A 22,355-nucleotide genomic window follows, 5' to 3' on the forward strand; every position below is an offset into this window, starting at 1 on the left:
CACTTTTTCTCCTCGGCGCGCTAAAGGCAGTCAAAGCGGCGGGAGATCTGTTTATGTATCCTAATGTTTTGCTGCAGCTGTTTATACTACAACTAACCGTATTCTGTTCATTAAGTCGTTACAAATAAGCTTACAGTAAGTTAAACGCTCAGTCTGTTAGGAAAGAGTAGTAACGGTGTTCTCCTTGTTGTTCGCGGTCGTGTTGCTTTGAAAGCTTTCCCCGGTAAACTGCTTTGAACGGTTGTTTTACTGTTAGCTTCGTTGTAGCCTCAACGCTCCACATAAGCAACAATGGCTAAGGTGCAGGTGCTTAATGTGGCGGTACTGGATAATCCCAGTCCGTTTGGAAACCCATTCCAGTTTGAAATCACATTTGAGTGCATGGAGGACCTCCCTGAAGGTAAGTACCGTCACACTGATAATTACTAACTTTCTAAAAACAAAAGCATGTGTTTTCTGTAGTTGCTAACGATTTTAGCGAACTTCAGTGTGCAGTCTTCTTCTGGTGCAATTATGCAATTAAAGTGATAATGCGATTGACATTAAACGCTGACAAAAGTAAAAGCCGAGTCCCACGGCTTAATGCGTTTCGTTTATTGTGTACACTATTGTGTGGTAATGCAAAACAAATATCAATTATGTGCAATAGAATAGAATAGAAGCGACAAAATAACTCAATGTGTACTATTTAAAGCCATTGGTTCTGTAAAAGCACCAATATCTTATGTAGCTACAACAACAACAGTTATTGCTAACAACTAGTGGAATTCTTTAACACATTTTTTGTCTTCTAATCTTGATAGTAACGTGTTTATGAAGGCGCTGCTTTTCCTCTGGTGACACAGTACACTGTGCTAAATGTGCTATTATATTATATTATTATATAACCAAGAAATACAGCAGTGCTTATAATGTGTGATATGTTACACCTTTAAAGCAATTAGCATTTTGGAAGACTAATCATTTTAATTGGGAAGTTTAATTTATTTAGGAATATTTTATTTGTTGACAATTTTATTTCATTTTCAAATTTCTAAAAAATGTTATCTACATTTTATGTACTTTTATGTATGTGACCACAACTAAACACATTGGTGATGTTTGTGTGGTAATTTAAAAATGACCAGTAGGTTTATGAGAAAAACATTTTGTGTTTGTTGACAGATCTGGAATGGAAGATTATCTATGTTGGCTCTGCAGAGAGTGAAGAATACGACCAAGTTCTTGACTCAGTTCTGGTCGGACCTGTCCCTGCAGGGAGACACATGTTTGTGTTTCAGGTGTGTTTCTATTTCAGTAAGGGCGGGGGACTGAAAGGGTGCAAAAAAAAAAAAAAAAATCACAGGCACAAAATATTTAACTGTTTTCTTCGGCACAATTTGCTTCACTGCACATGCAGCATATATCCTTTACTCACTGTCATATTAATTATGTACAAAAGATAATGACGGAGAAATAATCAAACATGCACTGTGGATCAGCACTTTTTATAACATGTAGACCAACCTGGGATGGTCATAAACTTCATGCAATTTTTCTAGATAATTTTTTTTCTGTCTCTACTTGTAATTATCAATTAAGAAGTGGTTGGTGCACAAATATTCTAAAAGAATAAATCAAATAGGATTTGTATTAACATTTCTTTTGTATGTGGTTTGTCTTCCAACAGGCTGATGCCCCAAACACTGGACTAATCCCTGAAAGTGATGCTGTGGGTGTTACTGTGGTGCTAATTACCTGCACATATCGAACCCAAGAGTTCATTCGGATTGGTTACTATGTGAATAATGAATACACAGATCCAGAGCTTCGTGAAAATCCACCCATCAAGCCAGACTACACACAGGTTAGTATTGGATATTTTAAGTTCAGATTCTGGCGGGTCTGCACAATATTTTTTACCATTTTTTAATTTGATGTTATGTTAAGTTATAATGTTAGTTACTGAGAGAATGATTAATATATCAAATTAACAAAAACATTTTTTAATATATTATGTAATTTTTTTGATCCTAAAAAGAAATGCACATATGATCCAAATTACATTGTCAAGATTTTTTTTGGACAGAACTGGATGAAAAACAAAGGGCTGGTCAAAAAGATCTGAATAGTACCTCAAATCACCTTTTCTGATGAACCTAGCCCTGTTTCTCATAAATTAATTTACACATTAGCTAAACCAATTTTTGTGTGTGTTTTTAAGCTTCAGAGAAATATTCTGGCATCAAACCCCCGCGTCACCAGGTTCCACATAAACTGGGAAGCCTGCGCTGAGCGAATGGAGGACACTGAAAATGTGGATCCGGCCTCAAACTCCATGCTCCCCCCATCCTGTCTCCCAGGAAAGGCTCCTCCCCTGGGGATGCTGCCAGAAAACTCCATGGACTGCTTATAGAGACAACCCTGATAATTGTTAGTGATGATCCGAGAGGTGACAAAACACGTCATGGAACCTGGCAGCAGAAGAATATCTGCAGACATTCTGTTTTGGATGTAAAACAGGCTGCTGTGCAGGTGCACTTAGTTCACTGAGGCTTTTTGTATCAAACGAACTCTCACCTTGGGCATCAGATGTGTATTTGGACCATGGAAGAGTAAGAACATCATTGCTAATAACTGGGGTGTTTCTTGCCGTGATGCTAAAAGCAATATTAAAATAGTAAATACCCACAGGAAGAATACAGTAGCTATGAAGTATTGCAGCTGAACTGAAACAAAGCAGAGGTATCAGGATTTATACCCTTTCAAGAAGACTTCAGCACTGAAGCAATAGGCAACTTAATTGCAATATATTGCTGAACAACAAAAGCATAATCTGCCATTTTATTTTGTTTCAAATTTCTTGTGCACTTAAGCCTTTCCCCACGTTGGTGGTGAAGGTTTAGATGGCTGATATAGGCTGTGTCACTTACTTTTTCTTTTTTTTCCCTGTATGCTATTTTATGTTCCAAATAAAAATTCATTTTGTTATGTATCTCTGTTCTACAGCTACTTTCCTCTTAGAAGTACACTTTCAGGATTAGCATCATCTAGTGGTGAGGTGTATTTTGCATTTAACTTAGCTAACCTGGGAGTACAAGAATGTAGGAGTACATGGAGTGGGTGAAGTGCTCTACACAACACAGTTGAATTGGCATATGGAAAATAATAAACAACTTCACTGGGATGTTTTTATTTCAGAACTTTACATCTTTAAAGAGACCTACATTTTAACTGACCACAAATTAGTTTTTTGTTGAAATGCTTTGCAAAATATACAAATCTTTTTCATGTTATTACAAAACTCATGTGGTTAGGTAGGTTTAACAACTCGACATATTCAGACTTGGCAGTTTTTATCTACACATTCTTCTACACATCAGGTAGAGAGAGGGTACATCTGGTGCAAAGCTGTATTTCGGATTTTGGATTGGACATAATAAAGACTGTACTTTTAATGTTTCGTACACTTTATCGATGTGTGAAAATTGTACTTATTTTTTAAGTTTTTAAAATAAATATTGTTGAATCTAACCTTACTTAAGGCTGCCATTAAATTACAGAGGTCTGATGTTGGTCTACTCTTGGCTAATGTAATATGATCCATCATGGCAGCTACTGTGCAGAAGAGACCTATGTTCTACTATACACAAAAAAATCATCATTGTAATGTTGAATTTATAGGTTAATAGGGGAATTACTGACTATTATTTCTCAATGCTGCCAAATGAAATTCATTGATAAAATGCATGGATAAATGTTAAATTCCATTTCCATTTTTTATATTGTACGTTGTTAAATGTGCATATTTTGTAGATTTTGTCAAATTTTTAAAATGAGAAAAAGTCGAACTTGTCAGGAAGCATTTTTAAAATCGTAATTATTTCACCATAACCCCAAACACATCCATGTAACAACTCAACTGTCTCCTTTATATTTTTCCCTTTTACTAAAAATAGCCTGTGTTAACGTCACACCCAATCACAGATGGGTGGGATGAAAGTGGGAGGGGCGGCTAGGCTACAGAGCTACCTTTTAAAAACACACAGTGTAAATTGCTTGGCGATTGGACGGCGGCTGTTATACAGCTGTGTGTTACATATGGTTTCAAATGCAGTTCCAAATTTTAAATAAAAAACTAAATCTGCCAACAGTTTGAGGAATGGGTTACAAGCAAGTTCGGAAGGCGGGACAACATTATTGTAACGGGCGAATGGCATGAATGCCATGATTGGCTTGTTGACGTCCGTCTAATCAGTTTTCGAGTTACAAGTTTTGTCACGCGAGTGTCGAGGAAAACAGCCAACCATAGACCGGAGGAGGCGGGACGTACTGGATGGATGACTGGAGTTTCCCTTGCGGACTGAAGATTAATGGAAAGGCTCTGTTGATCTTAGCTATCGACTATCAGGTGATCGGCCGCATTACATTGACGACTGGATTGGGAGTAAATGGAAAATTTTCTATTTAGAATAACCATCAGTGTACAATCGCGTCGCCACTTTTGTTGCCTCCGTCTCAACTGAAAAGGGCCTGTCTGCAAAGAGTTAGCACCTAGGTAGGTCAGGCCGGGATACGACTGCGAGGGAAGCTAAAAGGTACCGAAAGCCTGTTCGTTAGGCAGACGGATCACAGCTTTCTACATCTGTTTATTAGTTTTGACAGGTATTTGGGAACAAAAAATCAACCCATTTCGAAATACAGGGTAGTCGAGTGTCGTCTTAATTTGCAGACACTCACTTGGAAACCGTCAAGCTAAAGCTAATTTTCTAGTTCTTACTGTCTGTGCTAGGGTTAGCTGCTGTGCTAACTGTGCTAGCTCCAAAAGCCTTAATTTCTGCTGGACCTGGGCTTTTTAACCCTGCGATTTGGTCGTTTTATGTGGCAACAGCAAGAGCAGCATTCGAAGGAACGAATTTAACTTATCGTTTAATAATGATCGCTGTTAGCTAGTAGCTGGTTGTCAGCTTCATTAAGCATATCGAGTGCGTGAAGAGGTGTAGCATCACTCTACAACTTGTCAGGAGGAAAGTCAGCCCGAACCCAGAGACATCAACATCAGCCTGCTGCCACCATGGGCAACACGCCCACTGCAAAAAAAGGCAATGAAATGGAGAGCGGTGAGTAACCCTCAACCCTGAATCATGCAACTAGTGTTGGTTTGTTTAGCTGCATCCATTTCCTGTTTTCTCAACACTCGCTGTAAAATATGTGGACTCAAAAACGTTTGCAATTCAACCAAGGCCTAGACCACAATGACCACAATACATCAAATAAACTTTTATACACAACTTCACGATTGCTGCACGGTCCAGAAAAGATGCATATATCTGTCCACAACCTACCTTCAGGTCATTGTGACGCAGCCAAACAGGGGTGGTATTATGTATTCCATCCACAAATTCTGTGGAAAAGCTTGTGATTAAACCCCCCAGGTTGGTTTCAGAAGTACCAGTCAAGATGAAATATAACCGGCCTTATACAACAGTCACAGGTTCATTTGTGGTTTCTGTGTCCCTGATTTTTCATCTTCAAATCAAAGGGTTATTGTGAAATGTGGCTTTAGCAGTGCAAGATTAAACCTTGAGGCAGTTCTTTGCTTTTTACTTGTATATAGATTAGTCTTAATGTTTTTACAGCTCCTTCAGACATTGACTGTGAGTTTTGTTTTGTTTTGTTTTTTAAACTCCTACATACCATAATTTTTTACTTGATATTGGATTGTCGCTTGCCTGGTGCCCATCCTTTAGGCATGCTCAGTGTGTCGTTCCAAAACATGAAATAAAAAAAGAAACAAAAACAGTAATCCGGGGTATGCATGCATGCAGCCTTACACCCTTATGGAAATAGTTGTTTAGATGTAAACTCTGCATGCAGAGTAATGTATACTGAAGAAAACAAGGGTTTAATAGATGCTGTCTAAAAGGGGCTTTTAATTCCCATTCCAGTGCTGCAGTTGCCCCCCCCCCCACTCCCACGCAGCATCCTGAATTTAAGTGAATTGTCAGTGGACACATCAAATGTACATAGGCATGGCAATAGATGTTGTAGACACTCCAGAGTATCTGTTGTGTAGAGGAGCAAAGTTCTGAGATCACTAGAGGGCTAAAGTCCTACAGTGTAAACGGAAAGGTCAAAGGATACGAAACGGGCAAAGAGAGAACCAGGGCCTCTTGCTAAAGGGCTGCCCTCTAAATGAATTTAAAAAAAAAAACTTTTCTCTGGCCTACATTTATTGTTGAGTTTTTGTAAATAGGATTAGATGTGAAAGCAGCCTTATTTGATATGGACCAGATAAAACTCCTCTAAAGATATGCAGAACAGGAGGAAGTTAGTTCTTATCAGTAAAAGAAAAAAACAACAACACCAGTACAGGATCATATGATGCACAAGGGTGATCCTCTTTAAAACACAGGAGTTGAGGAGTCTCTTGAACATCATGTGATAAGCAACATTTAGAACAAGGACACTTGTATGTGTCACCGTGTTCTTGTGTGGAAATGATGGTGCATGACACGGAGCCAGTGAAGCTCTGGTGTCGCTAATCATTTTGCATAGGACGGCTCCCCAAGGTTGCATGGAACCCTCCTATTGATAGCTTTCTTTTCTTTTGCCAGTTTTATATTTTTCCCAGTCCGGTTTGCAGGGCTTTAAGAATTATATGTGGGCCACAAGTAACACTCAAGTGTGCAGAGTCTGAACATGTATCTGCAAAATGAGTGTCGGCTTCGTGCTGCTGGTAGAGAGTAAGTGTGAAAAATGGCCTTCAGTCGCTCTCTGTGATGATAACGCATTACTGGTAATGCCTGTTACATCTTAGATGTTCAGATGTTTGGTTTCAGATTTTTTTAATCTATTTTGCCTTTGATATATGCCTTTTAAGAAAAAACCTAATAGATTTAATTTGGTTTGTGGTTTAATTCCTATCATACAAGTCTATTGTAGCAGAAACCACCCTGATCATCGCACAGGTGGCAAGCAGAGGACCAACACCTAACTCTGAAGTGTAATTTTCCACAAAGCATCTACAGATTAACAACATCATGGCTTCTGCTTTTGGTGTGTACCACAAGAAATTGTAGAGTGTTTGCTCTGGGTTTGTTTCCCCTGAGCGTCCCATGCTGTGAAAGCCAAGCAAAGAACCTGTCCTGAAGAACTCATTTCTGGCTAACAGGAAGAAGCAGGGCGGGCGGACTCTCTGTGTACTACAGCAGGAAGCCAAGGAGCAAGGAAGGTCCAGCCCAGGCTGTGCACCCTTCGTTGTTCGCACCCTCTTCTGCGCTTTTATCTAAACACAACCTGCCAGGATAGTTTCACGATCATTTCAGATGGATACGGGTTTCGCCCCTTGTTAAATCACCTGAAAATATTGTGGTTTGTTGAGACTTCACACAGACGGTCAGCTGGTTTCCTTTAGTCTTTGATAATGTCTGTTATTCACAAGCTGGCAGGAAGGCTGTTTCACCGAGCTGGGCCTTGTTTAGGGGATACAGACAGTGGAGAAGGCAGACAAGACCAACCACAGGAGGAGCTACAGGCTTCCTACTCCAGTGAGTTTACACTGAAGCTGAATGGGAGCAGGGCTTATAAGTGGTTAGTCTGACAAGATGGCTTCACATTCATACAAATGGCATGCATTTTCTTCTATTAATGTTGGTGATGTATGCCAACAAATGAGTGTTCATACTGTATATACATTTATGAAAGATGTGGCAGTTTGTCTTTTTGTCACCTGTTGTTAGCAGTTAGTCCTCTAGCAAATGCATTTTGAGACCTTCATCTTTTACCCATACACATTGTGTGTTGTAAACTGGTCCTAAAACAGAAAAAAACACAGACAAGACAGACCATGTCCATTGTTACAACCAGTCATAGGGCATTTATATTTTATTTGTTTTATAGTTGACATTTTTTTATACTTGACATTTTTGAAAAACCAAAACAATAAGGCAAAAACATAAAAACGTCATAAAATCACATGAATTAAATTCTAAAAGCACGTATTGCAAATGTGTTTTTTTCTTTTTCCTGTTAAATAAATGATTAGATCTTTAACCAAAAATACCCCTCTACCAGGCATTGTAGCTTTGTTGATTTTTAATTGGGATTTTACTCTGCATCTCCCTCATGTTGTAAAATATCTATGCTTTTTTATGTTTCTTCTCTTTGCTGCTGGTTTGTGTTATATGGTGAAGTTTGCATTTGAATCAGTCATTACTTCCTGTCTTTGGTTAAAAAAAGGGAGCTTTGTTATAATCCTGCACTGATTACTGGTGGACCTCATGGTTGAAATACCAGTCAGTCTGCTCAGAAAACTGTATTTCACTGTTGGCAAGCAGATGTGATGCTGTGGAATGATCCCAGAAAAACGCAGTGGTCTACAGTGATCACAAGAGGAACACTTTGTCTGCGTTGTCCTTCCTGGTCTAAACTTGTGGCATGTCCACTTTTTTGCATGTTGTTGCATGTAACATGTCATGTTATACAAATGAGTGCGACCCTGCGGTTGACCCCTGCATCATCATCACCACCATCAATCTGCACAGCCAGAATTTTTTTATTTTATCATAATTCTCATCAAGAATTTATTCAATAAATGATGGCTGCTAATATGCACGTATGAATGTGCACTCTGAACGGGGTGGGGGGTTAAGGGTAAGGGCTGCAGACCAGAACAACAGCGCTTAAGAGCTGTGTCACTGATCTGCTCTGTCCAAGCTTTAACATGTACTGCTTTGTTGCTCACACAATGAGCACTCCTGTATTTACGCTGCTGCTGCTTCACTTCACAGTAGTGTTGTGGTAATACTGCAATATTGAAAGTATGACCATTTGCAGATCTAAAGCTTTTTTGTGATGGGGAACCATAACCACAGGAAATAACGCAGCAGTGATGGGAAAAAAAGAAACTTCTGTATATGCCGACAGGAGCACTGATAAGAGGGACCAGAGGGATTCGCACCAGCAGTTTCACAGGCCAAAGCGCAGGTGTTTTATTCTCCTGACCTGTTTTTTGCCCAGAAAGGCAAATTTCTTAAAATATGCATAATATCTTAAAGGAGAAACACATTGTTTTAATGTAGTTATAGTGCTGTTGTGTGTTTATCAGCATTGTAAATGTAGCTCCCTTCCCTAGCCTGCAGATGGTGTCAAGTACACTCGTAAAACCCCAGTTGCATGATTAAAGTGAACTGGTACAAACTTGTTTTATATTAATCTCACCTTGTGGACATGGTGACAAAATATTTTCCACAAGATATAAAGAATAAAAGTACTGATGGTTAGAGTGGGTCCACTGAATATAAGATATACACATCACTGCAGACACACAAGCTGCTGGAAACATGTTTGAGCCAAAGCAGATGCTACTTCTTTTTTTCAGTCTAGAGCAGTAGTCCTCAAATGATTTTGGCTGTTTTGCATCCGACCCAGGGGGGTGTGGCATCCCCAATTCCGCTTAATTTAAAAAAATAAAAACAACCAACAAGCTTTCTTAAATTTTAACACAATTTGTAAAGTTTACACCTTCATTCTCACACCGTAATCATAAAAATTATGTTATTTCATTTAAGGTGTGTATAAGTTAGGCTTCACTGGGCCATGCTATGCTAAGATAGCTCTGCTAACATCCTTAGCCTCCCTGTTTTTTGTTGGACTTCTGGCAGATCTGAATCTTCCGAGTTGCGTTGCTGTTACCTACAGGGTCTGTTATATTGTTTTAAATATATATATTAGAGCACATTTCACATAATTAGCACATCATTTGAGCACATTTCAAACATGCAACAGTGAGGAAAAAACAAGTAAATGAAGTGAGAGGGTAGGGTTAAATGTTTATTAACATACCATTTTTTAAACATGGAATGTTTTATGGCCGTCTGATACGGACCGATGGGATTCATGTTAAACAGTTTTGTATTTTTTGTGTTTTATAGCACAGACTTTTTACACAGAAGTATAGTAGATGCCTATGGTAGCTGCTGTGCAATATCAGTTACTGATACAAATTTCTTAAGTTTTTTTTATTTTTTCATGGAGCAAGTAATGACAAGAAACAAAAATGTGTTTTGCACTCAGATGAATCCACGTGTCGTCTTGTTGTGAGGACAAACACCATCGTATTCTTCTTGCCAAAAATGAAAATGCCAGAGTGGAGCTGGTTAGGCCTGAGGCAGATTTGTAGGATTGATTTCTGGAGTGTCAGTTCTTGCACTGGTATAACAGACTCTGATGCTGTTGGTTGGGGACAGAGAAAGGATCTGTTGTAGTGGTTTGTTATTGTGTGAACAAATTCTTCTGTTTGTGGTCTTCGATTTTCTTCATTGGAAGTGTGACATTCAATTGGTTCCACTAATTAAGAGAAAGTTTCCGTTTTCATCTAAATGTATTCTCTAGGGCCTAAGTCCTAGTTTTTGCGAACCTTCTCTCAGGGTTGGATAAATATACCAGCTACTGTTTGTTGCTCCGCCCCCTAGTGATTATGCCCCTGTTTAAATCAATACATAGCCTCTCTGTCTACTTGTGTGTGTTTGCATATGTAGTTGACATGAGAGGGAACGGCAGAGAGTACTTTGTGCACAGAGCAAATATTGATACTAAACCAAGCAACGTCCTAATTGATCTGTGAGAGCGTAACGGGAGCTGCTTTCCACGCTGTCTCTGCCCTGCTCTGGAGCTGGACGCAGCTTTCTGAACTTGGAGCGAGGCGAAGTGACAGTCACAGGAGACTCACTGAAGACATCGTTCTGCCAAGGACACTTGAACTCATTTTTGTGGACGAGTGGGGCTGCAGATCTGACCCCAGCGCTCTCCGAGTGGGAGTATAGGTCATGAGTCACTGGCTGTGAGGGAGAGAAGAACGGAGGAGACTTCGCAGTGCTAATGTGTGACAGGAAGAGCTCAAGAAGGCATGCAGGGAAGAGGGACTCATCCTCACGCTCGAGTGAAAGCAGTTCACGCACGGCAGAAGCTGCGGCAGAAGAGATGCTCACAGTCGTTCCAAGTGGTAAGATGTTTTAGGGGCTACAGGACGGAAGGAATATTTAAGATGGTTGGCTCTAACTCCAGCAAGTCCCAACTACTACAGTTCTGTTGTAACCAGCTTCAAGTGTGGAAAGAAATAACCCTCTACTTGGTTGTGGGAGCTGAGCAACATTCGAGGGAAATGTTTTCTCCCTAGCGATCTCTCTACTTCTTTTACTCTCTGTGGGATCAACAGTTTCCCGACATGTTTACATGAACTTTGGTCTCTGCTGTTTTAGCTGGCCTTCTCCCATCCTATTGTTGGAGCTCTTGATCTTTAGGGAATTGGCAGGAAATACAATCTACTGGCGATTGTTTAATAGAGAAAGGGGTGCATTTATTTTCTGGGTTTATGTATTAATACTTGTTGCAAATTGAAACAGCCAGTTTCTATTTTCAAAGTTGACCTTCAGATACTCATGATCTTTTACTATTGACAACTTTGAAGCTTTATTTAAACTATGCCTCAGGCTGCTATTTTGCATTGATTACCCCCAATAGATAGACATCCTTCATTGTCCTGCACCAGATTTTATTTCCAATGTGTTTTAGATTTGTTTTGTTTTTTTCTCGTACATATTCACATCAGTCAGTTTGCTGTTTTAACTCCTCACTCCTCAGCCACTAGCCGCAGACATTCATTTATTGCAGTGAACTTTCATCCTTTCAACATCAACATGTCCGGCATAGCAGTAAGAATGGTGTGGAGACACTAGTAGTGTCCTAGTAGGAATGAGGAAGGTCTTTTCATTGATGTTTTCCCACAGAGTTCAGTCATTGCCCTCATAAAGATAACAAGAAAAATGAACTTCTCCATATGACACTGTTGGCCAGGGCTGTGAGAGTGGGTCTTATTAGTGGCCAATAATAACAAGGCTGTGTATGTCTTTTTGTCAAGTCAAACTCTAGGTACTCCTTTCTACACAGTGTTAATTTAGATTTAGTCTTCTGTAATTTCTTTGTGTAATGTTTTGAATTGGCGCTGTTACTGCATTCCAATAGCAAACCTTGTTTTATAGTACATTCATATTATTTATTGAACATGTGTTTTTTTTATTATATTTGAATATAGCATACATTATTGTATTATTCATTAACAAATCCAAATCCAATCCATATACAGTACATAAAAGTATTTAAATGTTGGCAAGAGGCTGTCTTCTGTTTATTCTACTAGTAGAAAACATGTTAGCTATGATTGGACCTTCATTTAGATGACCCGCCTTCTAGCCAGCAAACACATCTCTTAGATTGGCTCTTGCTCTTGTATGTCATAATTAGCACTGATTGGACTTGGCTGCCAAATTTCCTTTGGTCCTGTTTTAATTAGTTGTTTAATACATCACTACATTTGTCACATTGTCGTAGTCAAACATTCATCAACGAAGTCATTGTTCACAACAACAACAATAACACTGCTGCTGTGAGTCAAATAATTCAGAAAGATCTGGTCAGTTTTAATTTGTTGGGTTTTTTTTCAGCATTTTGTGTGTAATATCAAATTAACCATCTATTTGGAATCTTTAACAGGGGAATTGGTACCAGCAAACACCAGTATTATTGGATTATAACAATCTGTTAGAACATGAATCACCAGAATACAGTATCTGCGGAATACTGTACCCATTAATGTATCGGTTACTCTGTGGTCACCTCTGGGTCTTGACTCTGACGTGGGAGTTCAGAGTTTTCTGTTGAACACATTTCAACACTTGTAAATACATTTAATTGAATTCATCTTTTATTACAGTAAAGGAGTTTCTTGCCAAGGCCAAAGAAGACTTCTTGAAGAAATGGGAGAATCCAGCACAGGTGAGTCAACAATGACATAGACGACAACAGTGACATTATGTTGTGCATGAAGGTATTTCTGCCAATAGTACATATGTTTTTGTTTTGAGTGACGTTGCTGTCTTTGATTCTGCATTTTTCAACCCATGTGTTCAGTTTCTTTTTTTTTTTTTTTAGACATTGCTTTGCACTTGTTCAGTTCAAGTCCACTTTATTTAATAGACCTATTGCACCCTCTGCTGGACCAACCTAGATTTAAATCCATACATCCAGTAGTTGCCATTTAAACATGATAATTTCAGGACTGACCTGAGTGCATAAAATAAGAGTTTTTCAACTGTGTCATTTTGTTGTTGTTGTTTTTTTTTATCAGCAAACTGCAGGATTGGATCACTTTGAGCGGTTGAAGACTTTAGGCACTGGTTCCTTTGGTCGAGTCATGTTGGTGAAACACAAAGAGACGGGCCAGCATTTTGCCATGAAAATACTTGACAAGCAGAAGGTAAAAGAACATAAAACATGAGTAATTTGAGCAAATTACTGCAACTTTTTTTTTTTACATGATGAGTGTCTTAGTCTTTATGAAAATCCTATTAGCTATGAAACAATTTGATCACAAACAAATGCCATGGCTTGGTACAACTTAGACTAAAAGTTTTTTTTTGAAAACGCCTTGCAGACCCACTGACTCCTCCTTCCCAAATAATTGTAAGCCTGTTGACAGCCTGTGTTTTCTGAATAAGTCTTCATCCTCATTGCTTGCAGGTAGTGAAGCTGAAACAAATAGAGCACACGCTGAATGAGAAACGCATCCTGCAAGCTGTCAGCTTTCCCTTCCTGGTTCGCCTGGAGCACTCCTTTAAGGTAGTTCAAAATTATATATGTTTTATTTTTTACCTTTGTTTTGCCGTTATATTCTTCACCTCTCACTTGTAGGCCGAAGTAACAGAACAATACCGTGACAACTCTGTTTACATATCTGGTTAATAACAGGATTTAGTGTGTCATTTTGTGTGATCCAAATCATGTCCTCAGCCACTTTAGCTTTAGTGTCAGTGTGACACACTGTGTAGCCCCATCTGTGATGCCCTTGAAAAGGACAAATTCTCCGCTGGTTTTGAATGATGCATCAAGAAGTTGAAGCAAATAAGGCTTCTTAAAATTACAATATGACCTCAGCAAACATTTATTGACAATTTATAGTCTCAAACAAATGTTTTAGCTTTCTGCAACAGAATATAAAGTCAAATTGTGAATTAAGATCCTGTTTAGAGGAAACCAGATGTTATAAACAATCTTTTCACTCGGTGGCATCTTTGAGAAGATATTTAGTAATATGATAATAATATTTCAATTTATGAAAATTGATTAATTGTTCCACCTCTGTGAGCCTTATGTTGTATGTGTATTTCTTTTCCTCTGAAAAACAAAAATGTGAGCATTAAGCTGGACACAGCATTGTCAAGGAGCTGGAGGAATCTAGCTCCTTGCTAGTTCCTCCTCATCTTTGAGCTCAGTTCAATTGATTTCTCACTCAGGAATGTGGACGTATTCAAAACACCACCAAACGTGGTTTATTTTATCTGGTTTAAGGACGTGGGGGTCGAGACCTGGACCCGGCCCCGTCTGGATGTAACCGGATCACTAAGGATAGATGTTCACTCCATGTCTAAACAAGGACTAAGACTTTGCTTATCTCTCTGCAGGACAACAGTAACCTGTACATGGTGATGGAGTATGTACCAGGAGGTGAAATGTTCTCGCACTTAAGGAGAATCGGTAGATTCAGGTAAATTGACTTTAAGTCAGCGCACCTTTATTTAACACTGCTGCTGCTGGCTATTAATACTGTGGCTGTTGTTTTGCAGTGAACCACACGCTCGCTTTTACGCAGCCCAGATTGTTCTGACCTTTGAATATCTTCACTCGCTGGATCTCATCTACCGAGATCTGAAGCCAGAAAACCTGCTCATTGACCACCAAGGTTACATACAGGCAAGGGTTACATGTTTCTTCTTTTTACATGTTTTAAAATTTTAATTCTCTGGCTCCCATTCTTGCAGTGTCTGATTTTCAGCCACAATCTCATCTTTGCTCCACCAGGTCACAGATTTTGGATTTGCGAAACGGGTGAAGGGTCGAACATGGACGCTTTGTGGGACTCCAGAATACCTGGCACCGGAGATCATTCTCAGTAAGGTACGTGTCCAGTTTGTTCATGAACAGGACGAGGAGCCGTCAGGAACGGGGGATTTCATTTTTCACAAAATCCCAAAATAAAACTTCCAACAATGTCTGTGATTCTGATCTTTATTTCTCTGTTGATTTTCAGGGTTACAATAAGGCGGTGGACTGGTGGGCCCTGGGTGTGCTGATATACGAGATGGCTGCAGGTTATCCTCCTTTCTTTGCAGACCAGCCCATTCAAATCTACGAGAAGATCGTATCAGGGAAGGTGAGCCTCGGATAATAATTGCTTTTTCTTAATTTCCTAATTTGTTAGCTTTTGCCAACATGTGTACGACACACTACAAACCTGTCATTAACAGAGAGAGAGAGAGAATTGTAAACAAAGAGAAAGAGCATCATGCAGTGTAAACCTTAAATCAGTGACTGTTTTTGATCGATCTGAGCGCCTCACTTCAAATCAATACTCCCCACTGACTTGTTTTTTCTCATACCTCAGTCGAAAACACATTCATTGTAATTGTGATAAGGCAGACCAGAGAGGTCAGCCACGGTTTACTGCATTGTTTGTGTCCAGTCGTCAGTTTAGAAGAAAATTAATACAACAGTGAGTTTTTGTTACTTATTTCAAGACTTTACTACAAAGGAAATTCAGTTACCTGTAGATGGACTCTTCTGTAATGTAGAATTTACCGCTTTTAATTGAAACTTTTATCCTCCTGAAGGTTCGCTTCCCCTCCCACTTCAGTTCGGACCTGAAGGATCTGCTAAGAAATCTGCTTCAGGTGGATCTGACCAAGCGTTTTGGTAACCTCAGGAATGGAGTCAACGACATCAAGGGCCACAAGTGGTTCGCCACCACTGACTGGATCGCCATCTACCAGAGAAAGGTGAGGAGTTGGATTTCACACAGACAACATGCGGAGGTGTCATTAGCCTCCATCCGCGACTGGGGAATTTCCTTTTTTATCAGTTGTCTCTTTTGTAGAAATTGTTGATAGATTACCTGCTTTGTTTAGGAAAAAAAAAACAGAGATTTCTTCTTTAACGAACGAAAATGGTTCATTTTAGGTCCAAAGGAAGATAGCTCTTTTATATGAAAGAATTGTTGCACACAAGGTTACACAAAGACTTACTTTAGTCAAATGTTCTGTGATGAACACGGATGAATGCCAAAGTAGAAACCACTTAAAAGTGTAGAGGCCGTACAGTTGCTCGAAATCCTTGAAGCTGCTTGATTTGCACCTTTGTGTTTCTAAAGTATAATTGGTAGTTGAATTTTAGATGATGTGTTTAGACTTACTCTCTTTAAAAGTAGAAAATAAACAAATCTGAAATTTCAGTTGACACCGTGTTGACCCAGGCTTCACCTACGCCTGTCTGTCTTTGAGGAACGAAAAAAACCTTACTGCTTCGGTGTATTTGTTGTTGTTTTGAAGATGGATTGAATGCATCTTAATTTACCTAAGGAGGTTTTTATTTAATTTTTTAATTATTTTTTTTTGGCAAATATTAATATTAGTTTCAGACTGAAGGATTTCCTTTTATTTTTACTGGGAGAAATGAACTGTTAATGTTCACACATTTATTTCTGCCTTTTAACCACACACTGATCATTAGACTTTACAGTTTTTTTTAATCCTGCATTCCTGACTGTTCTATTGTTAATCCAGCAGAAGTATTTCTGTGTGACCACTCATGCATGTAAATATTTTAAATTGTCTCTGATTCTCCTGAGGCCTAGATGCGTCGTGGTCTTTTTTGATTCTGTCGGTGACTCAAATACTTTCACCTTTTTCGTTGCTGGCAGGTGGAAGCTCCCTTTATTCCCAAGTGCAAAGGCCCCGGTGACACGAGCAACTTCGACGACTACGAGGAAGAAGAAATCAGAGTCTCCTTCACAGAGAAGTGTGCAAAGGAGTTTGCTGAATTCTAGAATCCAGTGATGAGTAGCTGAGAGAGAGAGAAAGCGAGGGAGAGAGAGGGAGGGAGACAGGGATTTGGAAGGAAAAGGGGGGTTTAAGGACGGGAAGAGCTATCACGGACTGCTTGGTTGCTTATTTGTAAAGGTTGACAACAATGTAAAAAAAAAAATCCTCCCCTGCCCCCCAGTGGAAATGTAGACAAAGTGAAGAAAGATCCAGCAGAACCAGCAGTGTTGCCTTTTTCTGATAATTTCTCAACTGTTACCATTGTTTTATTTATCCCACTTGTGCTTGTGACTGGGGCTTGGAGAGAACAGACATCACCTTGTATCTTTCTGATGGTGTAATGACACATTCTACGTCTTTGCAGGTTGAGGCATTGTTTTTGTTGTTGTTGTGTTAAGGTACTGAATCTGCTCGGCTCATTTTATTTTCTGTCTTTTTCTGGTAAGTGGGCCGTCTCTACAATCTTCTCAACGAGTGATTGTTGTATCTCGTCGCCCTGGTTTCCCCGCTCCGTCTCTCCATACCCAATCTGTCCAAGCAATACCAAGTCCAACAGATGTGCCTGTCATAATGCCAACTGTTTGGAAAACTGCGTTGAAAGCAGTGGTGCAGAGTTCTGGCAGTGGCAGTGGTGTCGGCCTTTGGGCCCTTGTTTGGTTTGGAAAGCTTGTAAACTCTGTGCCTGCCTTTGTCTGCTGAGTTTGGCATGATGGTTGGCTAGATGATGATGGTGAGGATGATGTACTCGCGGCAGTGAGAATATGAAAAATAATCGTTCTGGTTAAATCCATCCTGATCATTACTGCTTTTAGGGACCGGTAACAAATGACAAACATGAGGTCGGCAGTTAAATGACTCTTTCTCAAGGCTGGGTTAATTAGTGCGATTAAAAAAAAAAATCTATCGGTGATCATTTTGTCATTTTTTTTTTGTCCACTCTGTGCTTGTGTGTTTTTAGTGCTCAAGGGTCAGTTTAAAAAGCTGCAGTTTAGCAGCAACTAACATTGTGCTCACACTCCTGACTATTGCTTATTTAATTCATAGTACGTTAATACATGTATATTGATAATATATAAATATATAAGATAGACAACATGAATTATACATCGTTTTCCCAACACTCTCATAACTGTCAAACGCAACTAAGAGTTCATTATTTCATGTAAATCCTGCCAAGTGTGCAACAGTTTCTAAGTAACTATGACGATGGAGTTAAATTCGCAAACCAAACGTAGCAAATCTGCCCAACAAAACTGGTTATTTTTGTGGGATATTAAATTAGAAAGTTTGCATAGCATCATGCTCGACTTGTACTACAATACCAGAGACAAAGTATAACAGGGCTGCCACCGTTTTATATTTATATATATTTGGAGAACTCTTGGGCCTAAAAATTTGGTTGCTTTTGTGTCTTTTTTCATCTTCACCTGCTAACAATAACATGAAAGACAAAAGCTAGATCTAGTGTTTCTTCTTACTCATGGCAACTTACAGTAGAGCGTCTCTTGGAGCACCCTCTGTTGGATTGTGCAGTTACTACTTCACATAGATGTACTTAATGAGCAAATTCACAAGGAAACAGAGCGCATTTTAGAATTTAAAATGTAATTTGTTTTGAAGTAAGGGATGTTGGAACATCAAATGAAAAGTGACAGTCCTAGTGGAACTTACTTAGCAAAGAAAATTGGCTTCTGATTTTTAATGATGAAACAAGACCCAGAGAGATGCGGGAGTTTTCTTCTTGCATTTTTCTTTCCTATTTTCCTTTTTGTCAGGGCAAAAATGTTCTAAAAATAATAGTCACTGAATTTTTGCGTCTCTCCTCTTTCCTTGATTATAGTTTTTTTTCTTCCCTCGGTCTCCTGTATATATTTTCCATCTAACATCTTTGCAAAGATTGAAGGTCTAACTTGGACGACTGCTGTGATTGCAGTGATTGTTTGTTTTTTTTTCTCCCCCCCTCCGCCCCCACTCTCCAGCTTTCTGTGTCACAAATTAAACTAAGGAAGCTGTCCTTTATCGGAGTTCATTTCTGTGGATGCAAGACAATCACAGACCAAATCGTATTGCTGGTTTGTTGACTGAACACATTGTTGTGGTTCGATGAAGGATGTTTGCGTTCACGGCCCCCATAGGTGCTAGACTTTGTCCTCTTCACTGAAAAGCTTCTGTAAATTGTTTTTGATGTGCATCGATCACTGTTGAATCTCGTGTCATGACCTTTTTGCGAATGTTTCTGATTTGGGTAGGCCCAGGTCATGGTTCTTGAGAGGGGGCAGGGGGGTTAACTTTAATGTTGCTGAGAGCAAACGCAGGATAACCTTTGAATGTCTTGGATCGTCTGTTGGAGATGTTTCACTGCTGTACGGAAACACGATGTGTATTTTATGATAAATATTCCTCTGGTGAGCTTGGTTTTTCTCGCATGTGGTGTAAAGCGACCCAGCAGCAGGACACCCTCGTCCGTCCCCCCGACCTCCCCCCCCTGGACCTGAGACAGATGTTTGCCTAGTGTAGTTTCACCATAGACTGTGTGTGTTTTAAAAAATGGAGGCAGCTGTGTTTTTGAAATGAAGTGAAGGTAAAACCAGAAGTGCTCCGTTGGTTTCAGGAGTTACCTGGAAGTCTACGTCGGACTGATTATATACGACGCACTAATTGACATTTCTCTGAACCGTGAATGGTTATATCAGTTACCAACAGAGTGTCAGTTTGGTAAATGTCAATCTCATTTTGTGGAAAATAGATGAACGAAAACGGCAGATGTCATTGGACTGCCACTTCTGTTTTTTGTTGTTGTTTTTTTTAAGCCTACCATCAGGGAGTTGCCATGTTGTATTTCTGAGCTTCACCTCTCTCACTTCCTGAGATGAAAGTAAAGCGAGTTTCTACTCTTTGCCCGGAGGTTCTTCATTAATGATTTAATAATTTGCTAAATACAAATTTCTGTAGGTTTAATATTTCATTAAATATGTATATAGATATATATCTTCGACATTCATTTAGAGTCAGTGGCTGCCAGTGTTTGTGGAGCATCCAGCCCCCTACTGGTCAGTAATTGTACCGCACCATGAAATGGGGACCTGCAGCACCGTGTTTAAAGCAAATGTATAAGGTCGAAAGTCATTTTTAACAATATTATACATTTTCCAGACATCCTTAGCTGTTATTGGCCTAGCGTTTATGGATTTAAGAGTATATAAAAATGTGTTTATAGTGAACCTGTACAGCCTAAACTTTTGGACTGTATTGTACAGTTTGTGTGATTCATTCACTGACATCTACAACAACCAGGCTGTTGAACATACCAGCGATCGGTGGCACTTCCAGACACATATGCACCGTCTTCACCGTCTTGCTCTATCGTCTATTTTCCTCTTAATGAAATCATATCTTACAAAAAATATATATCTTGAAGATTTCATTTTATACTCGGTTAAATTCTCAAACTAGCACTTCTGGTTTTCCTCAGTGACTTTCAATGGGCACCTCTACGGCCGCATTCCATTTTTTTTTTTTTTATACACGCTCCATGGTGGATCCACAGTTGAAGGTGTGACAACTATCGAACCCTTCGATCATGAGCATCACGTTCAGCATTGCAGTGGATCCTCGACCAACTCGTCCAGTCATTTGCAAATTGTGAAGCACATGCCACATCGTTTCAAATGTCCTATTTATTTATTGTGGTTTATTTTTGTTTGGCTTTATCTTGGAAAAAAAAGTTTTAATAGATTGTGTAAAGAGAGCACATGTACTATCTTTATGTTCTGACTGACTACATCAGAGTTGGTGGGTAAGAGGCAACGCCTCCAGTGCGACGCTTTGTTTTTGTTTCCCACCAAAAAAGAAAAAGGAAAAAAAAAAACATCTTCTCACTCGTGTCCTATTCTTTTATCAGATAGCAACTATTTAATGATCTGTGCTCGTTTTCTCTTTGGTTCTTCTTCTGTGTTTGCCTTTTGACTCATCAGGTCTCCACACACTCTTCATTCAGACATAACACTTTTTACATCAGAGATGTTTTGCGTTCATATTTTCTAATTGTATTTTCAAAAAAATGGATACAAAAAAAAAACAAAGCAAAAACAGAACATTAATCTTTTTTCCTCATGACCTGGGTACAGTGATTGTGTAGTCTATTGTACCTTTTGGGAAACAATACTGTATATCCTTGCCTTTAACAGTCTTAACTATCTTACCTTCTGGAGAACTTGACAGATACCCTTAGAACACAATGAGTATGTTAAAAAAATATACACAAAGTAATATTTTGCAAAATGTATCATTCCAATAAAGTTTTACTTGTTAAGACTAACATCTCGTGATTATGTTTAAACTCTCGGAAAGTGATCGGCCTTTTAATGAGATTTAAATTTATACAAAGAATAAGCCTCTCCCCTGATGGAATCCGGGAAGCGGAATTTTTGGTAGGTGATGGTACTGTAGCTGCCTTATTTTCACCATTCTGTCTGTTATATCGAGGCTTTTTTTGTGTGTGCTGCCAGTTGGAGTTGAATAATGCAGTGTTGTGTTCATCTTGTCAGTATGGGATCAGTTAGCAGCCAGCTGTCACCACCTTGCTCCACAAACTTCACCCCTGGAGCACTCTGACGGTGGACCTCATCCCTACACATCAGTTATCCGTGAAGTGTTTCAGCTCTTGGTGATGATGTCCCTTCAATTAAGACCAGGGTTAAGATGGATTATTTATTCTGGGTGGGGCTTGGATAGAGTGCATGTGTCCAACCTTCAACACCAAAAAGAACCATTTTTCTCATTTTACCAAAAACTTTTCAACCAGTTGTGATGACAGTATTGCCGTAATACTACATGTTTGTAAAGAGGAACAACAAGAAAGAATTGACAATTTATTCTTGTTAAATCTCCCAAAATTGACATTACCTGATTGGGCAGTGCACATTTGTTGTTTTGCTGTTAGCTTGCAAGCTCACTTTTAAAATTATTTTAATGTTGAATCTGTTCATTAATTACAGCCTCTCTCTATCTGCTTTCTTAATTCCATGCTGATGTGTCAAACATGCTTTTTTTTAAGTAAAAACTGGGCATTGTTTTTAACGACAAAGTATTGAAAAAGTAGTGGTGGCCTGTGACAGAATGCCCAGATTTGCTAAAAGTCAGCCAAGGATGGTCAAAAATTGAATAAAAATGGCCCTGGAAAATGGTGTACCCTTATGTGTGTGAAATAATGGTGAATACTGACATCTGTATGTTGAATTTTATGTAAGACTATTTTTACCTGCCACCCAGAAGCAAAAATGGTTTAAGAAATTGTTGAATTCTGGCTTGTTGAATTGCAGACACAATTTAAACACATTGGGAAAATCAAGCTCCACAAAACAAAACTAGAGTGTAGTCCAGGTTCACTCTTCAGACATACTGTACCTGCCATATTAGAGCTTTTCAAGGACGTTGTCAACACGT

At 39.1% G+C, this 22,355-nt stretch overlaps 2 protein-coding genes across 3 annotated transcripts; both read left to right on the plus strand.

The window, feature by feature from the left end:
* Nucleotides 1-3,437, plus strand: asf1ba (anti-silencing function 1Ba histone chaperone). The gene is made up of 4 exons (XM_008329410.3): nt 1-400; nt 1,165-1,280; nt 1,670-1,846; nt 2,204-3,437. The coding sequence occupies exons 1-4, from the start codon at nt 292-294 to the stop codon at nt 2,393-2,395; spliced, it is 594 nt and encodes a 197-aa protein (XP_008327632.1). The 5' UTR covers nt 1-291; the 3' UTR covers nt 2,396-3,437.
* An 860-nt stretch (nt 3,438-4,297) lies between these two features.
* Nucleotides 4,298-21,228, plus strand: prkacaa (protein kinase, cAMP-dependent, catalytic, alpha, genome duplicate a). Of its 2 annotated transcripts, none has more exons than XM_008329417.3 (10): nt 4,298-5,099; nt 12,752-12,813; nt 13,166-13,294; nt 13,558-13,656; nt 14,499-14,581; nt 14,661-14,787; nt 14,896-14,991; nt 15,125-15,247; nt 15,705-15,869; nt 16,790-21,228. In XM_008329417.3, exons 1-10 carry the CDS (start codon nt 5,054-5,056, stop codon nt 16,913-16,915), a joined length of 1,056 nt encoding a protein of 351 aa, XP_008327639.1. In that variant the 5' UTR covers nt 4,298-5,053; the 3' UTR covers nt 16,916-21,228. The 2 variants fall into 2 exon arrangements, with proteins under 2 accessions (XP_008327639.1, XP_008327635.1); XM_008329413.3 differs by lacking the exon at nt 4,298-5,099 and adding an exon at nt 10,509-10,984.
* The last annotated feature ends 1,127 nt before the right edge of the window (nt 21,229-22,355 follow it).

Source organism: Cynoglossus semilaevis, chromosome 17, assembly GCF_000523025.1.
Source record: "Cynoglossus semilaevis isolate Cse_v1.0 chromosome 17, Cse_v1.0, whole genome shotgun sequence".
Lineage (NCBI taxonomy): Eukaryota > Metazoa > Chordata > Actinopteri > Pleuronectiformes > Cynoglossidae > Cynoglossus > Cynoglossus semilaevis.